General features: G+C 45.8%; 1 protein-coding gene across 1 annotated transcript in view; it reads left to right on the top strand.

Annotated features, from left to right (window-relative positions):
• Ston2 (stonin 2) overlaps positions 1-24293 on the top strand; it is a 105338-nt gene extending 81045 nt beyond the window's left edge. Inside the window, 4 exon segments of the mRNA XM_032908231.1 lie at positions 14534-16054; positions 16057-16371; positions 21330-21532; positions 23529-24293. Coding sequence (XP_032764122.1) covers positions 14534-16054; positions 16057-16371; positions 21330-21532; positions 23529-23612 — 2123 coding nt within the window. The 3' untranslated portion in view covers positions 23613-24293.
• The last annotated feature ends 2174 nt before the right edge of the window (positions 24294-26467 follow it).

Here is a 26467-nt window from a genome sequence, read left to right as displayed (position 1 = left end):
TCCTCCAAGGGCACCTGCACTCACGTGGTGCGCAGAAACTCTCTCTCTCACACACACACACACACGCACGCACGCACGCACGCACACACACACGCACAGACAGGCAGGCAGGCAGGCAGAGACTAAATGAATCTTTAAAAAAAAAAATAGAAAAATGCAAATTTAACACAAGGAGCAATTGCTACAGGTTAACTGCGCTGAATAAAGCTGATGAAGTAGGTCAGTAGGTTAGCATTCACCCATCAGGACACTAACTGAAGGAAGCGTAAGAGCTCCTGCTTCTCACAGAGTGCAGGGGATATGAATGCTTACAGTCCTAGTGTCCCTGTGCGTCCCTGTGCACCTTTCTCTGTATGTTCTACTTCAAGTCACTGAAGAGGATGGTTTGGAAACTGATTAGAAATGTTTTGCCCAAAGACAAGTTACCTAAGCTTTTTTTTTTTCTTTGCCTGTAGACCACGAACCCCCTCCTCATGGTCCTGAGGATGAGTTAAGTCCGAGCGCCATAGCAGTTCTTGCTACCTCATCCACTCACTGGGAACAGTGACAAACTGGGACAGATCTTCCCCGTGTTGAGATTTGAAGCCTCTCCTGGGGCTTCCCGTGGAATGACCTCGTGTCATTGTGAATGGACCTGTCACAGTATGTTGGTTTTGGTGGCGCAATGACTCAAGCACTGGGGCAAAGGGCACTTCTGCTTATCTGTACCGTGGTGTGAGGCTTGTCCCCACACCAGCACGCCACACTGACTTCCTTTTCCTGCGTTTACTCACAGACGCACCTGCAAAGGAACCCAGACCCTGACCCAGCGCCTATTTGCCGGGTGCTAGGCAATATCTTAGATCCTAATAATAATGAATAAAAACAGCATAAAAATGAAATGCTACAGCCTTTACCTTCAACTTGTTTGTAGTCTGGAAATGAAGTGCATGTGTTTCTTCTGCAAGCTGCCATTTTCCTTTTCTTCTTTTTCTCTCTACAGTCTCTGCTTGGTACATATCACCTCACACTCGCACCTCATTTAAGTCTCCTCTCAGAATAGCATTCCATATAAGCAGGCTAAAAGCCATTTGACTCAGCAGGTCTCCAACGGAAGCCGTCAGCTCATAACCTATGTCTCCTTGTTCCCACTCACTCAGAGACATTGCTGGCCGTGCCTGATTTTAATTATAATTGCCGAACGATGTCCCTTCTATAAGTGGGAGCCCTTTGGCTAAATGGCACCAGCCCTCACGCACGGCCTGTTCATGGCACAGTACAAGGTCCCATTCTCTTCTGTGTCTCCTGTACCTCACAGAGCCATGTGAGGTATTTGCTCTGCTGATTCAATCACGGAAACGCCCATCTGCCATCAGTTTGTCAGCCGCACATATGCAGAACTATGTGCCTGGTAGAGGCTGGCACCATGGGTGTTGGCATCGTGGGCATGTTCCTGGTTCTTGTTTGACAAGGTCAGTAAAGAGCCAGGTAGACCTCATTTACAGATTCTGAGCTCGTATCTTAGAAACACTTAAGTATTCAGCAGTGGTAGCCTGCTGTGCCATCATAGGTGCACCACACCAATGCTGCTGCAATCTATATTAAAATCTTAGGTGCACCTGAGTCTCCGCAGGAAGAGTCCTCCTGTACGGAGAAAGCTGTGCTATTTTGTTCCTACCTTACTAGGCTGGCTCCCTCTGAATGGCTTAAGATGGGTACCACACGCTGGTTAAGATGAGCCTTGCTGTGAGCTGGGAGGCAAACGCTTCTGAGTGGCTACTTAAGGGGGCGTCTGCTGTTCTCTCTACTCCAACTCTCTCATAAACCACTCAGTTCCGACAGCCTCTGCTCAGTCCACAGTGTTGTCAGTCTGTAGCTTGGGCAGGGAATCTCAAAGCTGGCAGTCACTGTTGATTTCCTGGATGACACTCTCACAACAGCGAAGGGCAGTGGGCTTTTCTCTAACTTCTCCTTGGCCGAGCATGCCGATGTGTGCTGTGACCAGGTGTAGATCAGGACTTAACTCCGCTTGCCCGAGTTCACAGTGACTTTCCCGGTGGTGACTTTCTAAGTCTGCCTTTGAGATTATGGGGTTTTAGCCGTCGAGGCTTTCGGAATCTGAGGTGGACACCTCTCTCACACTGGACTTTGGGTGGTATGGAGAATGGAGACAGGAGACAGGCATTAAGCTCTTACTTACAGCTGCTGCTCTTTGCCTTTGTAGACTAGGAACTCATTCTCTAGAGAGCCATCAATCCTTTATCGCTCATTTCCTTCCCAAAGGGAAGTGTCTCTTCCTTGATAGCAGTTCCAGGGGGTTTTGTCCATGGCTCTAATGTCCCCACCATTGGGCCAAAGTCACAGTCCTGTCCAAATAACATTACTACTTTTTCCTTTTTAATGAAATATCCTGGATAGATAGATCATTTTCTGCATTTATTGAGATGGTCTCAATATTTAGTATATATTGCAATGAACTTTTTTTTTTTTTTGTCATTTAGGTTTTTTGTTTTTTGTTTTTCAAGACAAGGGTTCTCTGTGTAGCCCTGGCTATTCTGGGACTCGCTCTGTAGACCAGGCCAGACTCAAACTTAGAGATCCACTTGCGTCTGCCTTCCCAGTTCTGGGATTGAAAACATGCACCACCAGTTCCTGGCTTATCATCTTGTATTGATTATTAAGGCTACAAACATTCTTTTTTTTAAAAGATTTATTTATTTATTTATTATATATGAGTACACTGTAGCTATCTTCAGACATACCAGAAGAAGGCATCAGATCTTATTACAGATGGTTGTGAGCCACCATGTGGTTGCTGGGAATTGAACTCAGGACCCCTGGAAGAGCAGTCAGTGCTCTTAACCACTGAGCATCTCTCCAGCCCAGCTAGAAATATTCTTAAGCTAAAAGATTGTCCAGCTTCCTGTATGGATGCACATCTGTTCTTTTAGCACTAGGGGGCTAAGGAAGGAGACTCTCCAATTTAAATCTAGCCTGGGCTACATAATGACACCTTGTTTCAAGGGGGCAGAAGGCACTGGAAAGATGGCTCAGTGGTTAAGAACACTGACTCTGCTCGCAATTGCCTATAGGTCTAGTTCCAGGAGATCAGATACCCTCTTCTGGCTTCTGTGGGTACAAGGCATGCATGTGGTGCACATCCACATGGGCAACCAAAACACTACTGTATATAAAATAAATCTTTAATTAAAAGAAAGAGCAAAACAACCTGTTTTGGTTTTCAATGGAATTTCCATATGTCCCACTTGGGCCTTGTATCAGTTTTTGCAGTGCAAAAGTTAGATTCTCTATTAAAGTAGAAGACTGAGACCTCGGAAATCAAGAGAGATGCAGAAGTGGGGGTGCACAGCTGCCGTCCCAGCACTCAGCATCTCCCTTCATCCTCCCCCATGAAAGAAAGCAAGAAAGTGGCTTGAGGTTGGCCAGTCCTGGTGACACTAAATTGTAGCCCCAACACCGTGTATACGAGGTTACAGAGGCCACATGCAATGTCATTCCTTCTTGTCTCAGATCTTAGCCTCTCTCCTTGTGTGACTTTAGCTGATCACTGAACCTCCATGGAGGCCTTAGTGTCCCCATTCCTAGAACACGGTTATAATAGGCCATGCCCCGGGTCTCACAGAATACCTAGCTGCAGGTGCTGTTAGGCTCAGCTTGACTCTGTCACATGTGCAAAGGTGAGGCAACAGATACCACCTAGTGCGCTACTGCACGTTTAGCTGCAAAGGAGAGTCAAGATGGTCCCTAGCAATGCCCCAGTGTAGAGCACACGGCTACTGTTTTAAAGAGTAGAAGGCAATAGTCAGTCAGCATTTCACAGTGCGTCACAGCTGGGCGAGACGCTTTAGATTGGAAAACAGCGGCCTGACTGCATGTCCTCACCTCTGCGTACGTAAGCTCCTGCCTTTCAATGTCAGCAGGATTCAAATATCCTTCATTAAACCAGCCCGTCCACATCATTTATCCTTTACCCAGGATCCTACTTTTCTATATCCTGCGTGATCCCACTGAGGAGGCCAAATACTGCACATATGTACCAGAATTGATATTTGAGTGGTCTAGCCTCCACTCTCTTCAGTAGACCCAATGTGTCTGCTAGACACCACCAGCAGCTCCTTTCTATTCTGTCTTTGCATGGCTTGTTCTTTTAAATGTTGTCCCGCAAAAAATTCCATCCAGTATTTATTTCATTTTGATTTTTGAGACAGGATCTCATGTAGTACACAGGCTGGCCTTGAACTTGGCCTGTAGCTGAAGCTGACCTTATAATGGTACTTCTATTTCCTAAATGGTGGGCTTATAGAAACATCACCACCATGCCTAGCAAGCAGACTAAAACTCCACTTGCAGAATATGTCCCACATGTGTGTTTCTGGATGTTTGTATATGGAATATACAGCTTTACTATAACACACCGCCTGCAGTGCGACATCAGTCATCACAAGCAGTGGCATGATTTGGGTGTTCTTCATTGTCTGTATGTATGTCTGTATCTGTGTGTGCCTTCCAATTATTCTACACTTAGCAGAAGAGCTCTTAGCAGAGCTGAGACTAAACACAAATCTTCTGTTCTATGGCTTTACCAAAGGCCCTACAGTGCCAAATCTCTAATCTGAAAGATCTCTCACCAAGACTTCTCCCAAAAGTTCACAGTCAAAACAACAAATAATACCAAATGCTTACCTAATGTTTACCACATATATGGTATTTTCACATCACACACACACGCACACACGCACACACACACACACTTCAGCTTAGGTTCACCCAGGCCAAAGGCGTTGAATTTCTTGTCCCAGAAAGACTCTCTGGTACAATGACAGCTCATTACTTAGAGTTAGAGGCTTGTCTCTGTGTTGTAGAACTGTTCCATCACCTTGTGGACAGTGTGAGCATCAGTTAAGAAGAATAATGGAGCTGAAATGGTTTTGCCAGCAGCCAGACAGGTCTGAAGGGTTCTATCTACCAATGCCTATCTACCCACACACCCCACAGACCCCACAGACCCCATCTTGTCATCTACCTGTGACTTTGCTGCTGAGGAGCTTGGGTGACAAGGAATAGAAGCCCACTCAACTAAACCAAAAATAATAATAATTTGTTCTAAGGACATAGTAATGTGTAAAACAAGAAGGAAAGCGGGACACTCAGGTTTTAGAAAATGTCACTTATGCTTTGTCACAGAATACCCCCAAATCTAGGGGCCCGAAGTGGTCACTTGTTCACCTCACACTGCTGTAAATCAGCATTCTAGACAGGGCTTGGGCATCCCACTGTGCGAGAGGTTCAGCTGGTCCCACTGAGGACTTGCTCATGGAGCCTGCCAGTTGACTGGCTGTTCTGTCCGTTCTCTTCCATGCCCTGGAAGGTCACTCACACAATAGGTCTCAGGGTCTCAAGTGCTGGGAAAACATTAAATGTGCCCCCCAAACATACATGAACCCATACGGACAAACTTTTTCAAATTTCCACTTGTAGTACATAATGTCAGTTATTAATGAGAGTATCACAGGACTGCGCTCATGGTCAGATGGACCCAGACCATGGGTAGACATAGAAAGAATCCCTGGCCTCTTTTGGTGTCTGCAGTGAGAACTTTGGTTTCTTTAAAAAAACAAAACCACAGAAGTAGGACTGGGCTTTCATTTTAATCCCGGGTGCGGGATATGGGGCTGCCTCAGATTGTCCATGCAGCTGACTGGGACTCCCCTCATGCAGGACTGTGATTTTGCCAGTGGCATACGGTTTATGTGTTGTGTGACATTTAGAACTCTGGGGACTTTTCAGAGTATACATTAGTATATTAATGCTAGGGCCCTGAAAGGCACGGTGGGTCGTTGGTTGGTTGCTGTTGGTCATGGTTTGTTAAGTAGTCACATGTGAAGAAGTAGTAAGAAAAAGAAATTAGATATCCTGACAGTGAAGATCAAACTTGCCCAGGGAACTCAATGGCTGTGATCAACAGGAAGTAGTATACTGATAATTTTGCCCCTTTCCTTTCTATCCTTTCCCCTCTTCTATACAGTGTTGTGGAGTTGAAGGGATGGGGAAAGGGTGGAGAAGGATGGAAGGAAAAAGAACCCTGAAGTAGCCCAAGTTCAGCCTCCATGTCCCAGGGCGGCTGAGAAACTTCTCCTCAGTGTCCCAGGGCGGCTGAGAAACTTCTCCTCAGTGTCCCAGGGACGGCTGAGAAACTTCTCAGTTTTGTTGTGTTTTGTTTTTGTTTTTGTTTTTTTTTAACTTTTTATTGATTCTTTGTGAATTAGCACCATACACCCCCACCTTGCAGCCTCCCTCCAAAAATAAAACACACAGCTACAACGACAACAACAGAAGCAACCTCCCCTCTCCTCTCCCTTCTGTTTGACTAATAGAGAAAACTCAGAGCCTCATGCTCGCCTGGCAGGTATTTTACCAACTATGCCATTTTCCCAGCCCCACGGGCCAGACATTTTTTTTTTTTTTTTTTTCATTTCTTTGTTTTTGTATCTTGAGACAGAGTCTCTGTCTACATGGCCATGACTGTCCTGGAACTCACTATGTAGACCAGGCTGGCCTTGAACTCATAGATAGCCACCTGCCTCTGTCCTCCCGAGTGCTGGAATTAAAGGCACATACTGCCAGGCCATGCCAGGCCAGCCATTCTTCATTTCACTGTCCTTAGTAAAACTCTTTAAACTAGCCACATTAATGGTTGATGCGGAAGTTTACGGGGGACTGAGGATGCGGACGGGGGACTGAGGATGCGGATGTTTACGGGGGACTGAGGAATATTCCTAGGATGGCTCAAAGTTGTTAGTAGAGCCCAGCATGGGCTCAAGAACTCGGTCAGACATTAATACAAATCCCCTTTAAGGCAGCCTCTCCCTCTTGACCTGTTCTCACCCAGGAAACACTTGTATATATCTGCTACAAAGTGTGAGTGTGGTAGCAGGTCAGGAAGAGTGTTACACAAGTGCACCATCTGGAAAGAGTTTAGCACTGTTTTCTCAGATCTTCTTAATGCAGTTGGTCAGAAATTTTGAGAGATTTAGAAATACACCTAAGCCTCCCCTGCTGAATAAATCCATTGAATTGTTAGAGGTTGGTTTGTTCCCTGTCTAAGGTCTTGATATGTTCACAGGTTTAATTTTTTTTTAAGGTTAATTTATTATTTTATGTGAGTGTTTTGCCTGTGTGTATGTTTGTGGACCACATGTGTGTCCGATGCTCTCAGAGGTCAAAAGTAGACAGCAGACCCCCTAAGATGAGTCACGGCAGTTGTGAAATGCCACGTGTGTGCTAAGAAATAAAGCCAGGTTCTCCGCAGGAGCAGAAAGTACTCTTTAACCACTGAATCCGTTGGTCTAGCCCCTATTATTCTTTTCAATCACTTTCTATAAGATTATTGTCTCTTCTGATCTTGGTAAAAGAGGGCTAGACAAATGAACAAATTATGCCATCCAAATCCAGTTGAAAAGAAATGGCCTGCTGCATACATGAGAGATGTTTGGTTATTTTGTTGTTGCCAATATTGTTGTTCGAAAACCAACATGAGAAGTGAGTTTGGGGTAACACAGGAGACTGAATCTGTAGAGATCCTTCCAGCATATAGGACTTACAGCCAACCTTCTTATGGAGGATGTTGGGCCCCAGTCAAGACTTCTGGAATTCCTTTGGGAAACTATATTATAGCTTCCAAGGTCAGTAAGTAGAAGTTACCCAGACTCAGAATGTCTGTTCTCTCATCCCCACACATATGTGCACAAGCATGTGTGATAATGTGTGCAGCTCCCAGCGCTGCAATTAACTCTCCTTTCCACCACATCCCAAACAAATTGACAGAATTAACTTTGATGCATCAGAAATCCCCATCACCAAAGCTTACACAATGGAAATATACATAGAAGTACCACGTGTGAAGGCTGGGGTAGGAAGTCAAGTGATGGAGTGCTTACCAGGCAAGCACGAGGACCTGATGGTTGCCAAAACTCACATTCGATAGTAGGTGGGTGGGCGGTTGGATGGACGGATGGACAGGTGGATGGATGGATGGATGGATGGATGGATGGATGGATGGATGGATGGATGGATGGATGGATGGATGGATGGATGGATGGATGGATGGATGGATGGATGGATGGATGGATGGATGGATGGATACCAGCATGGTGGTACACACTTGTAACCCCAGTGCTAGGGAGCTGGAGACAGTCAGATCCTGGGATTTGCTCTCCAGTCAGCCTTGCCTACTTGGTTAAGTTCCCGGCCAGTGAAAGACTATTTTAAGATAATGAGGATCACAGGTAATGGGTGATAGCTGAGGTTGACCCCATCTTCCACATGCATGCACTCTTTCATGCACACGTAAGAAGTACTAGGTATGAAAAGGATGGTTAAGTACCAGCTCTTAGGGGTTTATACTGATGATAGGACATTAGCGGGCTAAGAGGTACATGAGACAGTACCGTGTTATGGGCAGAGGCCCTGATGAGACTTGAAATCTCCATTTCACTCAGGTTTGGGGAACAGGCTCTGACCTCATAACAGTCTTCAAGCTCTTGGTCCTGTGACATGTGGTCACTATGGCATCATCCCTGAGGAGTAGCTTGGCTTTTATTACTTGCTCACATAACCAGGGAGGTAATGAACGAAGCGCTTTGGTTGTCCCAGTCCTCTGTACATCCGTTCTTTTTTATAATGTAACTACCGTAATTCACGGGTCGTAAAGGTGATAGTGTGGTGTGTCTTTAGTTGCTGAGCAATCCCAGGATTTATAATTGTCTTATGATTACACTAAACTTAATTTTACCTGCTCATGGGAGAGAGAGGATACTATTAGAAACTGATACCACTGAACAATGTAAGATCGGGATTCAGTTCCCTTAGTGTATACTGATCGACCCTAATCTTTACTAACTTCCTGGAACTTACCTTGGGTATCTAGGCATTACTTGGCACCTATAGATGCCCTGCATTGTTACTGGCATACGTTCATCATCACACGGTAAAGAGGAGAGGGTCTGAGGATGTGTGAGCGCATGAGTGAGACTTGTTTGGAGGGAGCATTCAGCTTTAATGATTCACCTGCTCCATTCAGAGCACGGGCACTATAGTCTGGCTGCTTCCAGGGATTCACCAGTGCTCTTCCGGGAAACAGTGTGCCTGAGCCCCAGTCCTGGTAGCTTCTAGGCAAAGAACTGTCTTCGGTCTGTCAAGATGGAGAGCCTCTTTCCCTCCTGTACTCTGCATTGCCTCTTACAGTGACTTCTCTGAAGTTCTCAAGCCACGAAACACGGTCCACTTTTACAGAATCCCTAACTCCGGGTGGTGACGCCCTACTGGGTAACTAAAGTTGGTCCTACTGGCTACAGCAAGATGTTATGGCACGGCTCTGTGAACTAGAAAATGGAGCTTTTATCTAAGACAGTGGGAGAAACTTAGAAAAGAAAATGGATATTAAGGCAGGGAACTAGTATGCCCAGATTGACTGAAGTTTACTTGTTAGAGGACAAGACGAAATACTACAGAAATTTCTCATTGAATTGTCTCATTGTGGAAAAGTGCTCCATGATCAAACAGAGGCCAAAGTTTGGAACTCCAGAGAAAAGATCAATCCCTGGCCATATGTAAGGATACACATTAACAGCTTGCTAGAAAGGGGAATATTCCTGAGCAGACTTCAAATGCCGACGCCCTCTTAATAAGCAGAGAAGGAAACTGACAGAAAAGCCGTGCCCACCATTCGAAGAAGGTCCCTGGTAAACACCAAGGTTTGTGTTGATGCATGGTCTGCTAACTAAGCGCTGGGTGGCAGATCAATACATTTGCTTCCTGCTTCAGGAAATGTCTGTCCAGGTATCCTTACCAGCATGACAGCATCCTCAGTCCTGGACAGAACTTAGGACAGGCAGAAAGATTCGAATCGCGGAGTTGAATATCTCCCTGTACTTCATAAAGCTAGAAGCTCCTTTGGGAAGTTCATTTGAGTAACTTTTGCCCTTACACCCTCACGCATTTGGGGTGACCTTCTGCCCAGGGACTTCTGTATGAAGAGATGTCAGCCTTTGTTTAATTACCGTCTTTCTCCCAAACTGGACAAAGCCCCTAAGTTTATGGAAGCATAACTCTTGCCATTGTCAAATGGAGAACGTTAATCAGATTTTTCAGACCAAACAGTAAAGGAGTAATGACAGATGAAAATGGAAAGCAAAATGACTTCTAATCTCACTGGTAAGGCAGTTGTCTCTTTAAGATATATCTATTTTGGGGGGGAGGGTGGTAATGGGGGGAGGATGGGGAGGAGAAGCCCTTATAGAAAGGAAGGAAGAGGAGTTAGGGGGATGTTGGCCCGGAAACCGGGAAGGGGAATAACAATCAAAATGTAAATAAGAAATACCCAAGTTAATAAAGATAAAAAAGATATATCTATTTTTATGTGTATACATATTTTGCCTGCACAGATGTATATGCACCACAGGACCTGCAGCTAGGAGAGGTGTTAGAACCCTGGGAACTGAAGTTGAATATGGTTGTGAGTTGCCATGTGACCGGCAGGAACTGAACTTTTAACCTCTGAGCCATCTCTTTAGTCCCTGGGCAGTTTTCTCCAAACCACCAAACCACCAAAACACGGTCTTCTCAGCAAAATGAAAGGGTTATGTTTTGCTGTCTCTAGGAAATCCTCCACTCCTCTTTCCATACCTCAGATTGCTATATGGCTACTTTAGTGCTGAGTGTTTATCAGACACAGCTTAAGGAGGGTTATATTAAATAAAACCTGCAGCAGAGACTCTTGGCTCGTATCTCTCCCAGCAAAGCCAGTGGACATCTTGCAAATAGGTTTTCTGCATGATGGCAGAAATTACACTAATGAGTTAGGTTAACAACTGGGGGTAGCAAGATGCCCACTGAGTTCTAAATATAGAGACCGTTAATTCCCTGCCCTCTCCACAGGCCATCAGCTTGGTCACTAGTGGGTCACTTAATCTTGTGGACTCTTAACCTTGAAAGAATCCACTGCTTCCCTTCAGATGGTGTCAGTAAAGATATTAGAAACCTCTTGGACCTTAGCGATCCTCCTGCAGTTTATACGGATTGGGAATCACTCTTCAAATGCGGCCCTGCTTTAGCAGTCACTCAAATCATATCATACCAAAAGCAGGTTTGAGCTAGCAAGTGGGAGAGTAAGTAAACCAAATGCTGACTTTTTTTTTTTAATAAATGGAATTGTGGGTGATAGTTAAATTCATATCCAAGAATATACTAGCTTTTGCCTGTTTTAGACTGGGAAAAAACTAACTGTGGCTTGTTCAACACACACTATAGCAAAACTGTCTCCTCTGAAAGGTCCACAGTCTACTGCCAACCCCCTCTGGCATTACAGGCACATGCTACTGAACTTCGGGCTCTCCGAATTTGAACTCAGGTCCCTACACTCGTGTGGCAGACACACTGCTCAGTGAGCCATCTCCCCAGCCAAGTTTCTGTGAAAGCATCATCACACTATTTTTGAGGGCTTTTGTTTCTTTTTAACCTTGCTTTTATTCCATGAGCTCCACGTTTGCCTTTAAAGTGTTATGAAATACCATACCCTTGCTAATGCTTAGCTAATGTTTTTAGACACATAGTTACTTTTTAAGGGAAAATATTCTTCTGTTAATAATGGGAGAGCAACCACCAACTGTTACGATCTTGGCCTATCAGGTAGGAATTAATATTTTCTTAAATCCATGGATGGAAAACTGAGAGACACACACACATTAAAGATGTACCTGAAGTTTAATAGCTTAGTAAGACATAATTAAAACATGAGCAGTTCGGGGTTGGGGATTTAGCTCAGTGGTAGAGCGCTTGCCTAGCAAACGCAAGGCCCTGGGTTCAGTCCCCAGCTCCAAAAAAAAGAAAAAGAGAAAAAAAAAAAAATGAGCAGTTCTAATTCAGATTATAGGGCCTTTATTCCCTCAACAGCCCATCATAGTTTCTTCCCTGTGAATAAACTTGCATTGAACATTGTTCCAAGGGTGACGTGGTGTTCCATTTTAAGGGTCTAGCAGTTTACAGAATGTTTTTCTGTTGTTGAAATGTTTATTGTTTATAGTTTTTCGGTTATCTAAACATTGGCATGTTAAACATCCCCTCTGCATTGTGACAAACTTGTCTTGTTATTCTCTCAGGTGAATTCATGTAAGCATTCTTGAGTTACTTTAAAAAAAAACATTTTGTGTGTGTGTGTGTGTGTGTGTGTGTGTGTGTGTGTGTGTGTGTGTGTGTGCGTGCGTGCTGGGGACTGGGGATGTAGCCCAGTGGTAAAGCGTCTAGCATGAATGAACCTGAGTTCAGTTCTCAGCACCAAAATAAATTACACACCGAGTCTAATGCTTCAGTTCCTAACATCTAGCACTTTAAATAACTTGGTTTTGAAGAGGAATTTATTATAAGAAAATAATCTTCAATAGAGACAAACACCCCCCACCCACCCCCACCCCCATCCCCCACCCCCGTCTTTAACTTTTGTCTCAGGAGATGAAGAGGACTATTTTGGGGACAAGATTTCCAACAGAAGGGAATCTCCTGGCAAGAACATAAACAATTTTGGCAGAAAGCCACCCTCCAAAGGGACAGGACTCAGCTTGTCTTTAGCCAGTGGGTAGGGACGAGCTCAAGGCAGAAGGGATGTCCACAGCAAGAGCCAGCAAGGGACTGTATGGGTGGGGATGCTGTCTCACAGGGAGCAGCCACATTGCGACTCCTCCGAGGGAGACTGCTTCAAAGAAGTAAGTGTATCGTACAGGAAGCCACTATGTTCCCCTTGTCCTTCCTTAGAAACAATAACGATTCATAAATGCATAGGGTAAGCTTAGCTGTTCCTCCCGACTCCCTTTCCCCCAGGAAATAAACCAATTCTGTGTCTACAAAAGCACATCTGAAGGAGATGTTTATGTCCTCCTTCAAGTGTATGGCACTCCTCCTTCCTTGGCCTCCTTGTACTAGAGTTACAGGTAAATGCCACCATGCCTGGCCTTCAAAATGACCCTTTCAATTAAGGAAATTGCCATCAGTTTGAACAAATTCCTTGGAAGAATGGATAACACACCAACCATGCCTTCCACGTGCAATCATGTGTGCAGTCGTGTGCAGCTTTGCTGGTTCAGTGCGGTTGGATGTGATGTGCATGACAGTCATAAAACCCAAGTGTCTGTTTCAAGTTGATCCCAAATGACTGGCATCACACGTGCGCACACACACATACACACACACACATACACAAACACAAACATACACATACACACACGCACTCGCCTAGAAAAATAGAGCTACACCATATCAAAGCTTCTTTCCTCATCCAGATGGTAAAGTGAGGAGTATTTGCTAAAAGCCTGTGGCCCGCCTTCCTTCCCACCACCTCTTCATATACTTAGGGACTTAAAGGCTACACGAGTTTGGATCATTCTCTTATTAAAACCCAAATCCTTTATTTCCTTCCTTTAGGGCCCCGTCAGGGTAGAATTTTATTTATAATAACCTCTTAAATTATAAAGTATATATAACCAGAGGTGGAAATTTTAGAAAAAAAATAGATATTATATCATGAGCTCTTCCTCATATTACTACAAACTTGTAAACATTGTCACGGCTAGGTATATTCCCCTGTGTGCTTAAGTAAACTGACATCACCAGTTTACTGCGCTAAAGGCAGAGGGGCCTGGGAAAATGGTGCCTAAAATTGAGGCAGACTAAAGTCTCACAAGTGTATATGTACTCCAAGGGTTAAGAAAGGTCACATGAGTAAAGTTCTCCTGAGTATATAATCATAAGGACAAGATGCATATGGCAGAAATGTGTTTTTCCATAGACGCCGATGAATACCAACAGCTGAAGTAAACTCCCTCCTATCCGCTACACCTGAGAGGAGGACAAATACACATTTCCACGTTTTGGGGGACTGAGGTCAGAAGAGTCTTGTTTTCTTGGAGTTTGCTTACCAAGCACTCAGAATTTCCCTCGCATGACTCCATTCTTGTGCCATGTTCTGACAGTCACCGAATTGTTAATGTGAATGAATTTATTACACGCACATTAAGGGTGCTCAACACGTCGTCATCCATACTTACGGATCACAGGCCATAATTATTTTAAGGATAAATACTCAGGGTATTATGACTGATAGACTATAGGGTTTGTTTTTTAAGAATATAGTTATTCTTTAAAGAATCAGTTTAGTCATTTCACACAGGAGAGTCATTCAGTGTTTGTAAACTGAGAACACACACCTTAGAGCTACGTGCAGAAACCATCTGTTCACATGGTAGTGCGTCTGCTTTGACAAAGCCATCATGCTCTTACTGCCTTTAATGTGGTGGCACCTCCAGCATGCCACATGCAAAATCACGAGACTTGTGTGCAAACAAGGAACTCTATGCACTCAAGACACACGGTACGCTGCTTGGGAACTCACTGGGTTCTAGATAAACCTTTGCCTCCCCCATTTCAATTTCCCGTAACCCCGAGGTTCCCCAGGGCAGCTCCTCATGTCTTTTCCTTTCCCTTTCAGACAATTCCTCCTCCCTCCAGGAAGATGAAGAAGTAGAAATGGAGACCATCAGTTGGTGGGCAGGCAGTCCAGCCATGAATGGGCATCCTGCCGTCCCACCGGTGACCACTGCTCGTTTCCCTAGCTGGGTCACCTTTGAAGACAATGAAGTCGGCTGCCCTTCGCCAACAGTCCCCTCTCCAAAGAAGCCAAATGCTCCATCTGCTGCAACTGCCGGCCCAGACGTACCTTTCAACTCAACTGGGTCATTTAAGAGAGACCGTCCCAAGAGCACACTGATGAACTTATCCAAAGTTCAGAAGCTGGACATTTCCTCCTTAAACCGTCCACCTTCTGTCATGGAGGCCCCACCCTGGAGGGCCACCAATCCTTTCCTGAATGAGACGCTCCAGGACATACAGCCCTCCCCCATCAACCCGTTCAGTGCTTTCTTCGAAGAGCAGGAACGGCGCTCCCAAAACAGTTCCATTTCCAGTACCGCGGGCAAAAGCCAAAGAGATTCTCTGATTGTCATCTACCAGGATGCCATCAGCTTTGATGATTCAGGCAAAAGCCAGTCCCACCCCGACGCTATTGAAAAGCTCAAGCAACTCCAAATTGATGATCCCGATCCCGTTGGCAGTGCAGCCCTGCCCGATGACGACCCCACAGCCTCGGTTGAACCCGATGCACCCTCACCCACCTCAGCGCTATCTCAGCCCAGGGATGGATGGCCAATGATGCTGAGAATCCCCGAGAAGAAAAACATCATGTCCTCTAGGCACTGGGGACCAATCTACATCAAACTGACTGACAGTGGTTACTTGCAGCTGTATTACGAGCAAGGCCTAGAAAAACCATTCCGGGAATTCAAGCTGGAGATCTGCCACGAGGTGTCGGAACCCCGGCTCCAAAACTATGATGAGAATGGGAGGATCCACAGCTTGAGGATAGACCGGGTCACTTACAAGGAGAAGAAGAAATACCAGCCCAAACCTGCTGTGGCACATGCAGCCGAAAGGGAACAGGTGATTAAACTGGGCACCACCAACTACGACGACTTCCTGAGCTTCATCCACGCGGTTCAGGACCGCCTCATGGATTTACCAGTACAGTCGATGGACTTGAGCACAGTTGGCTTAAACTACCTCGAAGAGGAGATTACAGTGGACATCCGAGATGAGTTCTCCGGCACAGTAAGCAAAGGAGACAACCAGATCCTACAGCACCACGTCTTGACACGGATCCACATACTGAGTTTCCTCTCTGGGCTCGCCGAGTGCCGCTTGGGCCTCAACGACATCCTCATCAAAGGGAACGAAATCGTCTCCCGGCAGGACATCATGCCCACCACCACCACCAAGTGGATCAAGCTCCACCAGTGCCGTTTCCACGGGTGCGTGGATGAGGACGTGTTTAACAGTTCCCGGGTCATTCTGTTCAACCCTCTGGATGCCTGCCGGTTCGAGCTAATGAGGTTCAGGACCGTGTTTGCCGAGAAGACCTTGCCCTTCACCCTCAGGACAGCAGCGAGCATTAACGGGCGGAAGTGGAGGTGCAGAGCTGGCTGAGGATGTCTCCCGGCTTCTCTTCTAACCGTGACCCTCTCACTCAGGTTCCCTGTGAGAACGTAATGGTCCGCTACCCAGTGCCCAGTGAGTGGGTGAAAAACTTCCGCAGGGAAAGTGTTCTAGGGGAAAAGTCTTTGAAAGCCAAAGTGAACCGGGGGGCAAGTTTTGGCTCCGCTGGCGCCTCTGGCTCGGAGCCGGTCATGAGAGTAACTCTGGGAACAGCCAAGTACGAGCACGCCTTCAACTCCATCGTGTGGAGGATAAACCGGCTGCCAGACAAGAACTCAGGTAGGTAGGGATCCTCGTCTCTGGAAACAACCACTGAGACTGAGGTGGGGGTCAACCTTCCACCGCCTACTAGGCCAGTGTGTAGCATTTGGTTATGTCGTATGGTAGAAGTGGTGGTGATAGGGAGGGGGGAAAAGGGACTAGAGAAGTCCGTGTGTAGTAATAGCCAAGATGACCTAGTATACGTCATCTCTTCCCGGCCTTACCATTCTCATCTCCCATAAGGAGTATTTATTATACTACTCAGCTCTGTGGCCAAATAGCTGTCCAGGGCAGCTTCTGTATTACGTGCGTGTGTTTATGGCCCTGTGAGGAGTGTGTGTGTGCAAATGTGTGTGAGTGTGTGAGTGTGTAAGTGTGTGTGTGAGAGAGTGTGTGTGTCTGCAAATGTGTGTGTCTGTGTGTGTGTGAGAGTGTGTGTGTGAGTGTGTGAGTGTGTGTGTGTGTGTGTGTGTGTGTGAGTGTGTGTGTGTGTCTGTGTGTGTGTGTGTCTGTGTGTGTGTCTGTGTGTCTGTGTGTGTGTGAGTGTGTGTGTGTGTGTGTGTGTGTGTGAGAGTGTGTGTGTGTGAGTGTGTGTGTGTAAGCACATATGTGTAGAGGCCGGAGACTGTCATCAGATGCCATTGGTAGGGCGCTGGCCACCCCATTTGGGAGAAAGATTCTCTCACTGGCCTGGAACTCCATTTGCCAAGTTCAGCTTGCTTGGCTGCTGAGTGATCTGCCGGTCTTTGTTTCCCTACCAATGGTTCGTGCATTCTGTTGTTTTAATTATTTTACTATTTTATGTATGGCCTTTTGGGACACATATATGTCTGTGCACCCTGTGCATGCATTGCCCTTAGAGGCCAGAAGAAGGTTTCAGATCCCACGGAACTGAAATTACAGAGGTTGGTAAGAATAAAACCCAGGTTCCCTGCAGGAGCAGCCAGTGCACTCGGCCTCTGGGCCTTGTCTCCAGCCCACCTCAGCCACGGGACTATCTGCAGACCCCCCACACCTGCCTCTTTTACCTGACACCAAATCCAGGTCCCTGTGTTCACATTTTACTTGTTCAACCATCAACAAGTTCTGTTGAAGTGTTTTTCCTTCTGGAACTCATTGAAGTATTAGCACTAGGAGCAAGTATTAGTATTAGTGCCAGAAGCAGTTCACTCCCAGGTCCCAGAACATGTGGGTTCTGAAGCGGAATCCTTCCAACGACAATCCCCTGGATGAAGGTGAAAGAGTCAGTGTACATCCAGGCATAGGCACAGTCTGTGTGAGAGCTGAGCCTTCCGCAACGAGCCCCTGTTGGTCATGGTGTATTAGACCCAGAGTTTGGTTTTGGGACTCGTGATGGAAAAGAGATTAAGTAGCCAGGATACCAGGGTCCAAAGGGCTGAAGTTCCAGCAGACAGAAAAATAAAGAGTGTTTGATTTGAACAAACAAACTTCCCAGCCTAGCTGTCCTGCTCACAGCCAGCGGCTTCCCTACCGTGTCTGGGAGAGCCCAGGAGGCAGTTACTAGCAAAACTTCTTGACTGAGAAAGCAAGACCGTGCTAACGGCTTTATTTCTGGAGTACGTCGATGTGACCTCAGTGGCCCGCAAAGAGCCTGTGATCCCACAAGCCCTTAAACCACTTCTCTTGTCTGCAATAAAGCGTGCCCATCTGTTAAGGAAAGTGGATTAGCTAGTCAGAGGCAAATCCCGCCGCTGCTTTCTTACGGTACTTCTGCTAACCTATTATAGTGCGTTCGGGGTAAGATGCTACAAGTGTGGATTTGGTTGCATTATCATATCTCAAATGGAATTCAGTGAGATAGACAGAGGGACTGCGGCTGCCGGGGAGAAGGCAAACACCCGGCCTTCTGTGTCAGACACTGGGTGCGGCAATGCAAGCTGAGGAGACAATCAGACCTCTGTGCTGGAGGCTGGGGCGGCCACCCTCCGCTCCTACGCTGGGTTTTAAAACAGTCTTCGGCCCTGTGCTGGCTGTCTCCTCTCTCCCCTGCTCAGCACTGGGTTCTTCTCCCGGGGCTTATGTGCTGGCTGCCTCAGTCACTGGGGCCCATCGCGCTTGACAGTGGAAACGAGAAGCCCCGAGTTCTCCTGTGGCACAAAAGCCACGGGGAAGAGAGAACTGTGTGTGATAGGACTGGGCTTTCAAGCTTGGGACCTCAGGAGAGGCTAAGATCTGACAGGTGACATTACTCACCTGACACCACAAAAACACACACAAGGGTCTCTTCTTCATACCACAGCTCCTCTTTATGCATGAGCGGAATACGTACACGCCTCAAATAATGTGCACCCTGGAAACACAGATGTGTAGTTTCTCAATGTATGCAAATGATATCAAAGTGACTTAAAATACTCAAAAGTACTGCGAGGAGGATTTTAGTCAAGGCTGACCTTAAATGGGTAGGAGTAGAGGCCTTCGGTATGAGTGGGTCATTGAAATGAGGAAAGGTTAAACATCAGACATCAGAAAAGAAAGCTCTGAAACAGCCCTAGTCACAGAAACTAATGGTCATCTCCTCGGTACAGCCATGGAGACAACTTTTGTGTCAGTCATTTTTGGTCCGTGGGCAACTTGGCTCAAGTTGACAAGTGACCAGAGCAATCAAGATGGCAGATAGTGCTGGAGAGGTGAGAGAATAAAGGATTGCCACCAGAAGAAACGGACCATGGGCAGAGGGCAGAGAGACAGCAAACAGTTCTCTAATGCTTCCCAGCAGACAGTGCTCAGTGGCTGAAGCCAAGTGACGGCTGCTTGTGTATTACACTCGTTATTAGTTTATTAGGATTTCCTCAGGGAGGTCGGGACGGGGTTTCTCTGTGCAGCCCTGGTTATCCTGGAACTCTATAGACCAGGCCGGTCTCGAACTCAGAAATGCCCCTGTCTCTGCCTCCCAAGTGCTGGAATTAAAGATGTACCAGCTGTTAATTTCTTGCTTTGATTAAAGGAGTGAGACACCACTGTGTAGTAACATCAATCTGATTTTTAATGCTAAATTTCATCAAGAAAGACCCAATAACCTAAAGATGTACTTATTATTATAACCATGAATTGAATTATTCAAATTTTAAAATGGCTTTGCCCCACCTGTCCACCACACTTACACATTAAATAGCTGAGGCTAGGAATTCAGGTCAAGATTTGGCTTTCAGAGTTCCCGTGAGTTCGCTCTGATACAGTCAGAGAAGGAAGTCGCCTTTTAAACAGAGAAACCACTTCTCAGTATTCCAGACAGAAATGTCAGAGAAAGCTAATTAGAAAAAACAAAAACAAATGTTCAAGTCCCTATCTGAGTTAAGAGGCCTTCCACAGTGTAGTGACCACATTCCATAGCAGCTCACATGTATGTAGGACCTGGTTTGGAGTCAGTGAGATCTGAATTTTATTCTTGGCGCTGCTGCTTAATGGTGGTGTGACCCCATGCAATCGACTTAACTATGTTGGAGAAACCTAATTTTTCTCACTTATGAGATAGAGTTATTAGTACCTAGCTCATTCAGAACAAAACTGGGTAATACTGTTAAGTGTGAAGCACAGTCGTAGTATCAGTGACAAACGAGAGCTCTGCGATTAGTCCGTGGCACCCAAAACAATAGATTGAACAGACGTGTTTTGAGATATCATCAAGTTTGTGTGTGTGTGTGTGTGTGTGAGAGAGAGAGAGAGAGAGAGACAGAGACAGAGACAGAGAGACATGTGTGTGTGAGAGAGAGAGAGAGAGAGAGAGATGTGTGTGTGTGAATGAGAGATTATGTGTGTTTGTGTGAGAGAGAGAGAGTGTGTGTGTGTGTGTGTGTGTGAGAGAGAGAGAGAGAGAGAGAGAGAGAGAGAGAGAGAGAGAGAGAGAGAGAGATTTTGGTTCCTTTCCTAAAAGTCAGTGCAAATTTTTCAGTTAAATATCCTAGCCTTATTCTTTAGAAATAACCATTAAATTGTGCTACATCTGTGAAAAACAAATGCCTCACTCTGGAGTGATTTCCTCGGAGAGAGGGTGTGTGTCTCCTGATTCTCCGAGATGGGAAAACCCTGCCCAGAGCAATAAAGGAAATTGAAATTGTTGACTCGGAGAGCAGGAAAGAGTTACACCGTCGGTCAGAGCCACATCACGGTTTATCTGTAGTCATCGCGCATGTCTCATCTCCGCACTGCCATCCTGCAACCTGGTCTCCATGTTTGGGGACCATGAAATTATGACTCAGACAAAGGGGTCCACAGTCCCAGCTGTAAGACTTTTTGCTGTGACCCGTGGCGGCTTGCTTTATGCACAGAACCCTCAGCCAGATGAGAGCATTGGTCCAGTGCACTGTGTCCCCGGGTTTCATGTGTGCTGTCTATAAATCCGTCACTTTCATATGTCACCCACCCACAGAAACATGCCCGAGGCACCTCGGAAAATATAAAATGCTATTAGGGGAATTCATCTTTTACAGGAAAGCAGTTTGCTCCAGGCGGCTGTCACCGATGTTTTATTAGGTGCCAAGTGCTAATCTAATCTCAGCTGCTCCTTCTTCCACTGTCAAGCCTCTCTCTCAGTGTTCCTGCTGTCTGCACAGCTCTGGGACCTAAACAGTCAGAAAAACACTGTGGGTTTTGTTTTCCATTTGTTTTTTGTTTGCTTTCACTTTTCGTTGAGAGCTGCCTTGTGGGTGCTGAGAACCGAAACTAGGTCCCCTGGGAAGACCAGCCATTGTTCTTAACCATTGAGCCATCTGTCCAGCCTCCACAGACCGTTAGAATATGCTGGTATTCCAGGCTGTGGTTACCAGGAGGCACTGGATGAAAGGGTCCGGGGCACACGGAGCCTGATGTCCGCCCAGGGAAGTTTATCACTAGACCCTCAGCGAGCAGGTGCAGCGCCGGCAGCCCTCCATTATTACCAGCGGGGCCCTTTAGCCTCCTTTCCTTTTTAATTTTTTCCTCAGAGAACTCAACCTCTGGATGCTTTCTTTCTATTACAGCTTCTGGCCACCCACACTGTTTCTTTTGCCACCTTGAACTTGGCTCTGACCGGGAAGTGCCTTCCAGATTTGCCAATCATGTAAACGTCGAGTTCAGCATGCCCACGACGTCTGCCTCCAAAGCAGCTGTGAGATCCATCTCTGTGGAAGACAAGCCCGATGTCAGGAAGTGGGTCAATTATTCCGCACACTACAGCTACAAGGTAGCCTCAGGAGGGCTTTGGGCCCATGTTTCCACATCCGTTTGTTAGCCCCACACTTTCCCCTCGTGCCTTCCAGCAAATGTTTCTTATATCAAGGCACGGGTTGGGGATTTAGCTCAGTGGTAGAGCTCTTGGCCCTGGGTTCAGTCCCCAGCTCTGGAAAAAAAAAAAAAAAACTTATATCAAGGCACTTCACATTCACAGCTGTGGATGAATCTGCTCTGACTTTAATGAAATGATCTCTCGTGAGTAAGAAGAGAGGCAAAAAAAAAAAAAAAAAAAAAAAATTAAGGGGCTGATGAGAATGTAATACCTGACATCATGAATGTTTTGGTGTGAGGCGCTGGGCAGTAAGAGGGCAAACTTAAAAGCCAAGCCCTTTCACAGTGACAATGGGATGGGGAACGTGGGAGGTGTCTGCAGTCAAAGCTGGAGAGCTGCTTTTATTGGGGGGAAACGGGGGTGTCTGAAGACAGGATCCCTCCCTGTAGCTCAACCCAACTTCGAGTTCTGTTTTCCTGCCTGTGAAGATTATAGGCAGATCTCCATAAAGCAAGGGCTAACAACACACCAAAATGATAATTCCCCGCAGAGGTAGACGTTTGGTAGATCAAGCTCCGAAGAGGGAAGAGAAAGGCACTGGCGAAAGGTTTCGCAAAGTCATTTGATAATTTCCTACATATAATGATTCCCACGGATTTATGTAATTTATTATTCCTTTAAATATTTTCTTAGTTGTATCATGGAAAACTATTTATTTAACTACCAAGAAGAACGAATGCCCCATCTTGTGGCCAGGGGAAAACTAGCAGTTCCCCACAACCATGGGCTGTAAGCTACCTTCAGTTGTTGCCTCTAAAGGGAGAGGCTTAACATTCCGTGCAGTGATGAGAAGCACTTATGGAACCCCTAAGTGCAAAGGAGTGAGTCCCTTCCCAACTTACCAGAGGCTGTAGTCAGGGTGTGTTACTCTTTAAAAGGATTTTATTTATGTATTGAATGTGTGTGGATATTCTCTCACATGCATGCACAAACAGTGGCGTGCCACCATGTGGGTGCTGGGAATTGAACTCAGGCCCTCCAGAGGAGCATCCAGTGAGTGCACTTAACCACTGAGCCATCTCTCCAGCCCAAAGCATGTTACTTTCAAAGAGCAACTTCTGGGGTTGGGGATTTAGCTCAGTGGTAGAGCGCTTACCTAGGAAGCGCAAGGCCCTGGGTTCGGTTCCCAGCTCCGGAAAAAAAAAAAAAAAAAAAAAACCAAAGAGCAACTTCTTTTTTTTTTTTTCTTTTTGAAGATTTATTTATTTTATTTATGTGAGAACACTGTAGCTGACTTCAGACACAGCAGAAGAGGGCGTCGGATCCCATTACAGATGGTTGTGAGCCACCATGTGGTTGCTGGGGACTGAACTCAGGACCTCAGGAAGAGCAGTCAGTGCTCTTAACCACTGAGCCATCTCTCCAGCCAAAAGAGCAACTTCTGGACAGTATTTTGCAGGAGATAGAGTAGAACAATAAATGTTCCAATACATATTAGTTTAGAGACATTTTTTAAAAAAATGAAGTAACTGGAGGTGCTTAAGTGGTCAACTACAAATGGTTCTCTAAACCATTGTCAGTTGCCTACTAGAATCCCACACCATTGGATAAAGTCAGCTAGATCTTGCCCTTATCCCGTGAACCTATGAAATAGTGGAGACAGGGACAGCGGATATACTCAGAGGAAACTCGGTCTCCCTCCTGAGTGGGCAGCAAAGGTAATATCTGAGCAAATCTGTGAGACAAAGGATGGATGAGAATTTTCCAGATGGACCATGAAGAAGGGGAATGCCACACCTCCATGGGGATCCTGGGATACTCAGGAGTGGGTGCTCCTCTGTGGCAGATGCCCAGAACATTCACGAAATTCCGGGCAATCCCAAGGGACCTCCGGGGTGCTTCTCCTCTCGCTTCCCCTTAGTCCTGACAGTTTCTTCGTCTTTTCTTTTGGCAGGTGGAAATTGAACAAAAAAAGAGTTTGAAGCCAGACTTTGAGGGAGAGGACTTGGAAAACCCAAAGGAATGTGGGGTACAGTGACAGTGACCCACCTCAAGGAACTGAGGACCGCTGACTCGCAACCGGGTGTCTTCCCCGAATAACTCAAGTTTAAGTCGACACCTGCTGCGGCTGCTCCATGTTGGGGGCTGCCTACCTCCGTTTCCTGTGTGCACCTACCTGTGGGTCACAGGAAATCCTGAGGGGGGCTGCCTTCAGTAGGCCCCTTGACACTGAGCATGCCTGAAGTATGTGGCACACCTGGCTATTGAGCCTCCTTGTCTCTTTTCTGCTTGTATCATGGCACTGGTATGTGGTTTGTGGTGACCATTAGAAACCCAGAAAGACCCGCCAGCATCAGTGTTGCACAATTTGCCCCAGTACTCACATGTCACTTGTAAAATTCTGGAGAAAATAGCCCTGAAAGTTTATTAAGAATCCATCTCTATTGCTCCCTCTGTACAAGATTCCAAGAAGTTCCAAAGCCATTTCTTTGGGCCTGCTTTTCTAGATATCTCCATGTTTTTAAACATTGGCGTTCTGCAACAGAGGTTTCCCAAATGTTTCCCTTCTGGTTCTGGATTGCTCAAGATCAAAACACTCTTTCAACTTCTTCTCCATTTGCTGTCCTAAATCATGGTGCATGATGGGAAAGGCTCCATCTGATATTTTCAAATTTAGGTTTGGAGCTTAATTCTACAAATGGACTAAGTTGGCTTCACAGTCTGTTTAAAAAAAAAAAAAAAAAAAAAAAAAAACAGAACTTATTTTTCTTACCTAAAAGGGGCATTAAATGTAAGCTTATATTTAGTTCGGAAGACAGCTTCGATCATAAAATATGCCAGATTCTCACTGGTCACTTTTAATTCCTGAAACACAGCATGACTGTAATTCCGTGTGTGTAAAAGAGACACTTGGAAGTTCTTTTCATACCTCATACACAATGACTGTTACACATCTCTTCCCTCAACATTCAGAGGAAACTCAAGCTAAAAAGATCATTGTAAAAGCTGAGTTTGGATGAGCTTTACCCCGAATTCCAAGGTTGGTTAGTTACACTATTGTGAAAGCTCAAAAGGGTGGTGGCGCATACCTTTAATCCCAGCATTTGGAAGGCAGAGGCAAATGGATTCCTGAGTTCAAGGTCAGCCTGGTCTGCAGGATGAGTTCCAGGACAGCCAGGGCTGCAGAGAGAAACCCTATCTGGGAAAAACAAAAACAAACTAAAAAAGGCAGAAGGCTCCAGCGTAGGGCTGGGGAAAGCCGGTCTCCCAGTGTCATGACCATGAATTCCTGATTCCCAGACTCAGGCCTTTCCTTACGTTTCCCACCCTGCCCCCTGCTCCCCCACCCCTGCTTATTTGTACTCTGTTGATTGCTCTCCTGAAGAAAAAAGTGAGGGGACAGAATGCATATTTTATCAGACTTGGGGAATATATGGAAATAAGTAGAAAATGCCTGCAGTTTGGGACTAACTGATTCAAGCTTTTTTTTTTTTTTTTTTTTTTTTTTTTCAGCTCTATCTAGTGATCTATGTACTGACTTAGGCATTAGAAATCATGGCAGTGCTTTGAACCATGTGTTTAACTCTCTAAGCATTAGATTGGAACGAAAAGGACAAGCTACATAGGTCCACATGAGAAGACCTGTATTTTGAGTTTTTCAAATGCAACCCTTTCAGTATAGAGGGGTGTGTGTGTGTGTGTGTGTGTGTGTTTTGATGAGAACTAGGGAGATTTGATATTAATAGCAGTCCATATAGAACTGTTTTCTTGCCGAGGTCAGTCTTGAACCAGGGATAGATCCACAGCTATTCTCAAGGCTAATTCCTTCCATCTGTAGTGGTAGGTCATTAACCGTGCATGATGCACTGGCCTGTGCATGCCTGGATGGAGGGTTACATTCAAGTATGGCTACCGTATTTTAGGGGAGACACTAATAAGTCGACCGTATCCACAAGCAGGTGACCAGGGTTGTGACGATCCTGGTTATATAAGGAACAGGGGGCAGCTCTCCTGCCGAACAGAGGGCATAGCTGGGAAGGGAGTGCAGGGAAGTTGGGAAATGAAAGAACGGCCAATAACCAACTCAAGGTTTCTGCTGCACTAGGGAAAGAAGAGGAGTTAGCATAACCTCAAAGGCAAAAAGAAATAGAACAGAAGAGAACTTTCCAGATGACAGATGTTTGCTCAGTATAAGAATCTCCTAGGAAAGAAGCGTTCTAAAGTTGAAAGGGTCAAGAAGATTTCCTGCTGCAGCTAGTGCCCAAAAGTCAACAGAGCCACCTATCCCAGGTGCTCCAGAAGGGACTATCACATTGGAGTGGCCAAGATGGCAGGAAAACTCTTACTCAAACAGCCTTGATGGGAATGAGGCTGGCTAGCTCCAGACAGCCTTTCCCCTGTGGGTTTTTTTGTGCTGTTGGAGGGCAGTGGAGTTCTCGAGAAGAACTCAGTCCTTGAAGTCCATGTCATTTCCACTGTAAGGCTAACGATCTTGAGAGTGTCAGATGACCAACAGGCTGGGCAGTCGGCAGGATAGGGGAAGGTCATCCCTGGCTTAGCCCTGTGCCAGGAGCCCTGCCCGGGCTTCTAACATGCACAGCACCTGTTTTCTCTTGTCCCTCCCACCCCCTTGGTTAATTCTTCCTGTCTTGGTGCTTCACCTGAACTGTTTTGATTTTTGTTTTTGTTTTGCCCTAATCAAAAGGTGAAAAAAAAATCCCCTCTGAGCTATTTATATTTAGCAAGCAAATTATCACTAATTTTTAAGTATAGGCCACCCTCTGGGTTCCATCAAATTTGGTTCACCTCTACTGCACTTAGGGTCATATGGATAACATGTAAGAAGGTGAAATGTAGTTCAGAGCTTACTGAAAACCTACTTAAAAACTGGAG

The sequence above is a fragment of the Rattus rattus genome, chromosome 7, assembly GCF_011064425.1.
Source record: "Rattus rattus isolate New Zealand chromosome 7, Rrattus_CSIRO_v1, whole genome shotgun sequence".
Lineage (NCBI taxonomy): Eukaryota > Metazoa > Chordata > Mammalia > Rodentia > Muridae > Rattus > Rattus rattus.
The sequence above is the reverse complement of the archived record's forward strand: the minus strand, read 5'-3'. Positions and strand labels throughout refer to the sequence as shown.